Genomic DNA, 9703 nt, shown 5'->3' with positions numbered 1-9703 from the left:
TCCTTCTCTTCTGAGATAAAGGAATGCCTCTGGTGCAGAAAACAACCAGTTGTCAAAGACTGGTATTTAATCAGCCTCACAAGGGAAAACTGCACCCTGTAAAGACAGTCCTTTATGAGACCATTCAATATTTAACCATCTTGTGCACACTGGTCTTCTGGCACCACCAAAGGAGAGTCATTCTGTTCTTGACAGTGGCACTTCAAAGCTCTCAGACAGAAGTCCAGAAAAAATCCACATCCAGGCTCTGAAATTATATGTACTACTCTCAGGCATAAAGTAACCCAGGCAAACCCAGACAACCCAGGCAAAGGTTCCATTTCCAGAGTTATACAGGTCACATACTTCCTTCTCTTACATCTAAAAAGTCCCTTCTTGCAAACAACTCAACCAGATGGTTACCAATCCCCCTGCCTTGATACCATTACAAAGTTACTTCCTCCCAGTCCTGCCCAGCCAGGAGCTCCTTCATGTGCTCCCTCAACATCCAAAGCAGGGTGGGTGCTCAGGACTCCTGACAACCACGTGGACAAAAACAGGTATTCTCAATATGTGTTTCCAATTTCTCCCATGGGTAACCCTATGTTGAGGTTAAGCAACAAAGCAAGCCACCACCAGGAGGGGGACTCCAAACTCCATGAACAAGTTCTGTCCAGGCAAATTCCTTCAATGGCTCAGGATGAGATCTCACACTACCAAAGGAAAGAAGAATATTATTGCCAAAAGGGGGAGAAAATTTCCACCACTGAGTTCCTTTACTTTTTTCACACGTTTATCAGCACACAGGAAGTGGCAAAAGACAACTACAACAGGACCTTTTGAAATTTCATTTTACACAATGAACTAAGAAATTAAAATCACATATGAATATTATGAATTAAGAAATTTAGAATCAAAATGACACTTCATCATTGTTATAAAAAAATCTCAGAATATCACTTCCAACACACCAAATACATTTCCAGTGATTTCAGCAGGTTTAACTACTGCATATATATTCCACACAGGATTTTACCACATAACATGAAATCATAGCTAAAAAAAAAAATCAGTGTTAAAAACCCAGTGAGGCAAAACTACAGGTCATTTAAGAGAATCCAGTTAAGTCAATGATAGTAACTGTATGAGCAAGGTTTGCTTGTGTAAGTTAAGGCAGCAGAAACAGGTTTACAAATTGCATCGATTTTCAAAATTCTAAAATCAGATATCGTCCTGGTTTCTGTTTTATGTCATAAAAGTGAGTGAAAAGCAGCCTGGACATGAGTTTTTCCTCTAAAGGAGGTTCAGGCCTTGCAGTACACATCGTATTTTAACTTCACTCCCAGCTTAGTTCCTCCTAAGCACTCTTTGGATTTGGCATCCATTTCCTGGTTCTGAGCTTTAGTGAAAAGATTTTTCCAGTCTCCAACAACACCTAGAATACCAAGAAAAGTAAAATATTACCCCTGACTGTAAGGACCAAGGAGTATAATTTAAAAGAAAACAATACCTTGCCCCTCTCATATTTCAGGATAATCCATATTCTTTTTCACCCCGAAAGAAAAGAATCTTTGACCCAAGAATAAGGCAAACATAAGAGCATATATTTGGTGTTCTCAATAGAATGTGAACATAAAGCCAACATAGGAAGCTACTGGTCTGCCTTCATAGCTTTGGCATGTGTCTTGAACAGCTGCAGAAGACTATAAAAGATGACCAGTAGCTGTGAAACCAACGCAGAAAGTTCAAAGATGTGTCTTTTAACTGCAAGAGCTTTGTGCACTGCAACCAGACACTGTCCTAAACTGTAGTCTACCTTTAATCTAGATTTTGGAAAGCCCATAGTCTGAGGTTGTCTGAGTCTACAGCCCTAGCTTGATCCATGGCTAAATGATACAGCTCAGTCTATGGAGTTTCTGGATTCCAAGCGTTGACTGAGGTTCTTAGGTAATCACAAGGGTTATTTAGAAAACCCAAGAAGAATAATCTGTGGAGGCACGCTGAAGACCAAGTGCCAGGCTATTCCCAGTACTCACAGAAGCCAAAATAAAACTCTTCTTTGCTTTAAACGGTGCTTACTGCATACCATGACTGAAGGGTGTGCTACTTGTAGGGCACTTCTGCTAATCACATTATACAGGGCTTTACAGAATGGTATTGGCCCTTGTGACAAAATCAAGTGACAGTGACCTGGATCACAATCAAGTGTTTCTTAAACAACTCCCAATCTTGAAAATTATACAGGAAGATTAACCATCTACTGATCCAAATACCTGTCTGCCCAAGATGCAGTGCTGCCATTTACCACCCTGACAAAATACAAACAAATTTACCTTTGCGGAAAAGAATTGAGCCAACAGCACCATGGGTCTCTTGTGCCTTGTATTTCACTGCCTGGAAAGTGGCCCTCTCTGCAATGGACTGGATCTGCTCTGCTGTTGGGGAGAATCCAAAGAATTCCGCTATCTGCTTTACACTGGCAGTCAAATTCTGAAAGCAATACAGTGAAAGGGAGACACGCAACATGCTTCCTGTGAAAAAGGAGTTACCCACTCAGGATGTGCACTGCCATCATCTATTAACAATATATGTTTTCCTCACAGTATGTTTTCTGCATTTCACTGGAGCTCAGCTTCTGTATAGCCAGGCTCAACTTGTCACTAAAATCTACTTGATTTTGCTCTTTCAGAAACCTGTGCCTTTTGCTGTTAATTTCAGCGGATTTCAAGGAATGGGCTCAGATGCATTTGCCTGTCAGTACACAGCATCTGCTTTACCTCCTTCAGGTCCTCATATATTATGATCATAGTATTCTCATCCTCAATGTGTTTGTTCCAGGTGACTGCATGATCAAAATAGGATCCCCAGACGACTGCAAAGGAGAGAAAAAAAAGCATCAGTGTGACCTTCTTTTCTTACTGGGTACTTATTTCTCTCTGACTGAAGAATCGCCTTCTGTTGCCTATCAGTTACATCAATACAAACAAACAGCCTGTCCTTTCTGTGGTACCATACTGTATAACAAAGTGACAGAGGCCTCCTCTGGACTTTTGTAGGTAAATGGTTTCCACACAGGAATATGAATTTCACTTCCCCCCTGCTACTATATTGTCATTTAAACAACTCTTAAAAGCCAAAGCCAGATATCAGTCTAAATCTAAAATGTGGGTTGTTAATGAGGTGTTCGGCCTCATGCAGAAACAGTAAAGGGAGAAACTGTCATTTCATTACCACTTCAGATCTGTAGCATCACTAAGTGGCAGAATTCTGACCTGATGCCATTGTCAAGCTGCCACGCAACTCCTTTGCCCTTGCCTGGAAGAGCAAAATACCCAGAAGCAAAGCATCTTTTGGACATTCTCCCCGTTCTGGCATTCAGCTGCCTCCTTTATCATGATGTATGGCCATCAGTAAACTCATTATGACACAGCTGTTTTCCCACTGGCCCCACTTAGCTGTTTTTAAATATTTTTTTCTGTTGCTTCTTCAGCTACATTCAGTAATTATAACAATACCTTTCCCATTCACGAACTCTGAGAAGAACTCATCCCAGGAGCTGTAACTGGGGACACTTGGCGCGTTGTTGTGGAAATGGAAAAAATGAAACAGCTGTATCTTTAGGGTTTCGAAACAGCACTAGTATCTGGAGTGGGAGAAAGAGGTCAACGATTTGAGATCACTTTTTTCCCCTAGCAACCAAAATGAGAGCATAAGCAAACATTCTGCAGCCAATAACATACCAGGGGCTATAAAATATTTTATTAGTTAAGGCATGGAGAACAAATTTATAATGTGATCATAATAAAGACCTTGTTACCACTTCCAAGATTGGCTTATGTCATAAAGCATTTGAAGAAAGAAGCAACTGGAAAACCTGTAATATTGTCATTGTCTCATAACTACCTAAGACTGGGAAATTTTAAGGAACCATTTGCCAGTCGCCTGCTAGGAAAAGCTCTGTTCAATTCTCCTTCAGGAAACTGCAGCTGTTACAATCATCTCCCATTTTTCAAAGCATGGTAATAATGTTCTTGAAATCCTAAGAGACTGTAATCCTCAGAGAAGTGTAAACACTTCTGAAAACACACCATACACACTCTTTTATTGTTATACATGTTATATTTTTTCCTGTCTCATACAGGAGAAAATACCAGTGAAACATGGACAAAATCCCCATCCCTTAACCAATTATTTCTTTCATCTGTGGTATATCCCCTAAGTGCTATGCATCCACCATTGTTCAGTGACTGAGTACCAGAAATATTAAAGTTTTAACAGTGTGACTCTTTGCAAGGAGACAGCCAATGCCCCAGAGACACTGCTGCTGCATGCATTCCCACCACAGTTGCGCATAGAAAAGAATAGCATAAAAAAATGAAAGCCTGACACGCCAGCCATTTCTGAGCACTGCAACAGCCTCTAGACCTGTTCTTGTTTATGTCAACTACAACACCCCTAAGGCTGCTGTAAATTGTTGAGGGTGCTAAGCCAGCCCACCTTCCCACTGTCTCCAAGCTGCTTTCCCCCAGTGCCACCTGCTTAGATGCATGAAAAGGATGTGGCCCCAAAACTACTCTCGCATGACGGTATTGTCGGAGAGATGAGGCTTGCTCTCAGGAAAATAAGAAATCCCACCTTGGCTTTGTTCTTGAAATTGACTTGGGGAGGCAATCATAATTCAGATGTGTTGCCAAAACCCTTGGAGATGGAATCTGCTTCATCCTCTTTAGAAATAAACAGAACCGTAAGTAAGAACAGGTTTGTTACATGGGTGCAGCAGTGATCTGTGAGAGTCGCCTGTGTGAAACAGCCCCTAATCAAACGGTATTAAGTCATCAAAGATTATCTTTTTTCCCCTCCTCTCAGGAGCAATATCTTTACTTGCTGCATGACTTCATTTTAATAACTTTGGTGGGGGGAGGGGAGCGCAGGAGGGAGAAAACAACATACTTTAAGTGGTTCAGTAGTTCCTTTTCACTAACCTGATACTTATCTGGAACTCCACATTCAATAAATAGCAGTTCTGTGCCTACAGGTTTACTATGGAGAGTTGTAAATATCAAATCACTTAAAATCTGGATAAGCCAGTTCACACCTGCACCAAGAAACCCAGAGAACAAAAGAAAACATATCAGAGGTTTATAGAAGATATCAGAGCCTTCCCATTACATGGCTTAATTTAGATGACTGTCTATTATACTGATGACAAATAACACTAAAGTTCTCAAATGATTATAAACAAAATAATGTTTTATCTTAATGAGAACCTCAACAGCTTAACTGTGACCATTTTGGCTCACTTATAATTGGTATGTGGAAAGCACTGGTGGCAGAACTGACTCAACGATGCACTTCACATCTTTCTAATACATTCATAAAACAGCCAGTGACAAGACAATAAGAGGAGCTTTCCCATCTTCTGCAGAGAAACACCTGGGAAGGGTCAGGATAGGAGACGGAAAGAATGAGCAAGGAGCTTTGCTCATTCTGCTGAGGCAAGCATCTGCCTCTCTCTACTGCCCTGGGTAAAGGTTGAAACGGAGTCATCTCTTCAATGTCACTGCCAGTGCTTGTCCTCAGTTATGCCTGTTGCTGTCTCCATTAAGTGCATGCCAGAACAAGTCCTAGAAGAGCTGTTACCCACTGGACACCTGCATCCCTCCCCACCCCTCACCCTTTGGAAGGGATCTTGCAGCAAAGCCTCCCCCATGCCGCATCCTGTTCCAGCGTGAGCCTGTGGCCAGCTCCTGGAGCTGCGCCATGGTGCCTGCTTCCCCAGGGTTTCTAGGAATCATTTGCTCCACTGATGCTCTGCGGATTGCCGGCAAGACAGAATGAGGGAACAGCATGTTCACCTTGGCCGGCAGCACCCTCCCTGCATCCTTGTGGGGAGGTGCTTAGAAGGCTTCCCACGGGGCCCATGGAGATGGAGCTGTGGAGCTGCCACCGCCTCCTGCATGCTGCGAGTCCCCTGGGAACGCAGCTGCCAGAGGCACTAACAGGGAACACACAATGCAAACAGCTTTAACCTCGTGCTTTCAGTGGAAAGTTATTGCCAGAAAGGAATAACTTCCACCCTGTTATATAAAGTGCCTCAGGATGCTGGATGGAAGCAGCTGATACACATCATTTATACAGTAATTTGTGTACAACGTGTGCACATCATACAACGTCTTATAATAGATATATTACATTTATCTACCACCCAATATCATATTTATAAGACGTTGTATGATGTGCATCACTTATATCACTCTCGCATTTACGTACAGACCAGAACCAAGACCATTGTCTCCAAATCCATGACCCCATCTGTCCAGTATTAACTACACGTGCACAAATAAAAATTGTATTTCAGCAAAAAGCTACAATTGAGAATCCTAAAGTTTCTAGTCTCTAAATCCCCTGCTGGCTTCTGAACCATGCAACCCGGCCCTGGGAAGTACTGCATCCTGGAGCTCCATCATCCTTCATCCCTACCTCATCAACAGTTCTCTGCATCAGTTTTCCTCTCCACCGTGCACACCTGAGTTGGGGGGAAACCTTTTATATAGTGAGACTTTACTGTAACTTAGCCTTCATAATACTTAATTAGTAAAAGGAATTAGGACAATGTTAAAGCTTTGAGAGACAAAGCTTTCGAAGGGCCTCAATGCAAGTCCTTCATCAGGCATGTTCATGACCATTTAAACCTGGCAAATGCCAAAGAGTTTGAGCCGTGCATGGAAAACACCTGAGAAGCTGGCAGAGGAAGCCAGACACCAGGCTCCCTTGGTCCAAGAGGGAAAAAGGCCTGCAGAGAGATTTTTATTACTACGTGGTGACATTATGGCTTGGTGGGTCCAAGTGTCACATCAAGGCACAAAAAGGAGTCCAGCGATTTGTGGTTTCAAACCAGAAATCTGGGGCAGATAATATTTTCATTCCTTATCCTCCTCTCTTGCCTTTCCCCCTCCCACCACCACTCTGCAAGCTATAGGAAATTAGGACAAGAAATCTATTCAGCACTGTTTAAGAGTAGAACAGCAAACATCCAAATGGGAGAAAATGACAGATTTACCTGCAGATTGTAACTATGTGGCACTACACAAATGCAGCATTTCCTCTCCCTCCTGCTTTCCCATTTTTTCCATGCAGCCTCCCGTACATGCCTTTCAAGCAGCGCCTGCGGGTAACAGGGTGCTGCATTCCCCGGCAAACCACAGGTTGCTGTGTACTCCCGCTCCTACTGAAAAACTGGCAGTGGTCCTTGGTAAAATTTTGCCCTGCTGACCTACCACAAGCTGCCCAATATGAAGTGTGAGATCTCTTTCCTGAGCAGGAGAGGTTTACTGAGTTCCTAAACCTGAGAGGCAATCAGCAGCATGACTCCATGCCTGAACTCTTCCAAACTTCGTGAGAGATCAAAGCCAGTGCCAAGTTATGACAATGACCTTTTAGGTATCTATAGAGTGCAGCAGAACTCTGTGGAACCCAAACCCAATGGAATTACAGGCTCCTTAAAACAAAGATGCATGTTTCACATTCTGTGCCAGCTCCCTCCTTTTGTATTTGCCCTCTCTTTCTCCTGGTTCAGCGTCCCATCTCACAGCTGCTACAAGTTCACCCTAAACACTACAGGCATACTTCTTAAGCCCCTAAATACATCAGAGTTTCTTTCCAGATCAGAACTCGCCAACCAATCGGACTTCTTTCTGCTGAATGAGATCATGACCTAGAACTCTCTGCACAGAACCCAGCTTGACCGCATCCACTACCATGCTAGTAAAATGAAATCCTTTCCTGGACCCACATTTTCTCTGACAATCCTAAACGTCTGCTGCTTGAGTCTCAAAGAAGAAACATATACTTGCACAGCATTTCCTAGAATAGCAAAACCCATCCCTTCCATGTAAGCATTCATGTCGCAACTGACATTTATGAAAACTGGTCAAAATCAACTAGTTGGTTGGCTGGGGTTTTTTTCACTGCTCCTGTTGCACCCTTCCTCCTTTCTGCAAACCTCTGGCTAAAAGATTTAGACTTCTAGTATGTCTTAGTCAATACCATTTTGCAGTAACAAACAATGTTGACACTGAATAATACCAAGAAACAGCTTATAATTTTGCAAATAAATATTCTGTGCCATGTCACTTTCTACACCTTAAAGTCTAACGCATAACTTTATTGCTTTTGTACACTACACTACTAATAAGCTTTACAGAATAGTTTATCATACCGTCAGAGTTGTCGTGTCCCACTGATATATAAAAAAACCTATGTACTTTAATCTCACTTCTTCAGCCAAAAAAAATCTTTGAAGACTACAACTTCTTTAGAAACATAAAGCATACTAAAAAGCAGTGCAACAGACTGCTTAATTAAGATAAAGCACGACAAAAACCTGCTGCCTCTGATTGTAGTAGACATGCCCAATATCCTCACACAACATACAACCACAGACAGCTGGGTTTCCTTCCTATTGTGTCAGCTAATTAGTTACTGTACTGTAGCCTACAGCAAGCAATTTACAATGTATTCACCACATTTGGGGTAGGACACCAGCACCACATCATCTCTTCTGGCTTCCAGGTTCTTCAGGGCTTGGAACGTTTCCACACTGCACACCGTGACAGGATAGGGGGTCCCCTGATAGAACAGCAGATCCTTCAAGGTAAGCCCTTCAGACTTTGCCAATGCTTTATCTATCTTATCAACAAAGGCTTTTTTATCCTCAGTCATGTTTAGCACCTTTGGGATGCAAAACTGTTAGTCTAATGCAGTAAGTGCCTTTAAATAAACGCTTTTAAGTGGTGGAGAGGAAATCCTTGGCATTACTTCTGCCCTCCCCTGAATTTGATATGTTTCCGTCTCCTCCCTTCCCACCTTTCTGGAAATGGAAGCTGGTTTGATCCTGTCCACTTACAATCTACAGAGCAGAAATTACTTCAGTAAGAAATCCCACTGACAGCAGGTTAACATTTGCAAGCTCAGCCACCAGGGAAAACAGAATTGGAAAATGAATCTCCCTCTAAGAACAAGCAGCAAGATACTCTACCTAATCCTACCTAACATTAATAGGAAAAAAATAATTTCACAAAGAAAAGGAAGTCCTAATAAGAAAAATCCCAGGAGGTTTTACTTTGGCAATGAAGTCAGCCCCACGTTATGAGTTAAGAGAAATAGATAGTAAGAAATAGAAAGCAATAAAATCAAAGCCATAAAACAGAACGATACTGAGAGGGAAGGGATGCTGCCATTTTAAGTTCTGAACACACACCCCCCCCCCCCCCGGTGGGAGCTAGTCCGCACAAATGCCCTTTCGCATGTTACAAAGACAAATAAATACTGAGATCTTGCACGGCACAGTTTTTTTCAACATCCTCATGGCAGAACTGGGACCCCTTTTCAAGGGCCACGAGCCTTACGTGCCCAGCCCTTCCCCAAGCAGGGAACCCCTCCACCAGCCCCTCCACCGGCCGCAGCGGGCCAGCCGTGCCGAAGCGCCGGCCCGCCCCTCGCCTAACGGCGGGTACCGGCTCAAGGGCCCCGGCACAGGGCAGCAAGGCCGGGCCCGGCCTCAGCTGCGCTGGGCGCACACGGTGCCAGCCAGCCGCTGAGCCAGCCGGGCGAGGACAGCGGGCTCCCCGGGCAGCCGGGGAAGCCGTGGCCGGTCGGACCCGCAGCCAGAGGGGACCGCCCAGGGCCGCCACCCGCACCCAGCGCCACGGCTGTGCTAAGCAGC

At 43.5% G+C, this 9703-nt stretch overlaps 1 protein-coding gene across 1 annotated transcript; it reads right to left on the bottom strand.

The window, feature by feature from the left end:
* Positions 1–731: 731 nt before the first annotated feature.
* On the bottom strand, positions 732–9314 carry SULT6B1 (sulfotransferase family 6B member 1). The gene is given in 9 exon segments (XM_009500505.2): positions 732–1414; positions 2313–2469; positions 2757–2851; positions 3495–3579; positions 3581–3622; positions 4615–4634; positions 4637–4703; positions 4962–5074; positions 8502–9314. Coding segments are annotated over 9 exon segments (909 nt in total). The 5' UTR covers positions 8701–9314; the 3' UTR covers positions 732–1283.
* Positions 9315–9703: the final 389 nt, after the last annotated feature.

The sequence above is a fragment of the Phalacrocorax carbo genome, chromosome 3 (assembly GCF_963921805.1).
Source record: "Phalacrocorax carbo chromosome 3, bPhaCar2.1, whole genome shotgun sequence".
Classification (NCBI taxonomy): Eukaryota; Metazoa; Chordata; class Aves; order Suliformes; family Phalacrocoracidae; genus Phalacrocorax; species Phalacrocorax carbo.
Note: the sequence above shows the minus strand (reverse complement) of the source record. Positions and strands in the feature narration are given on the sequence as shown.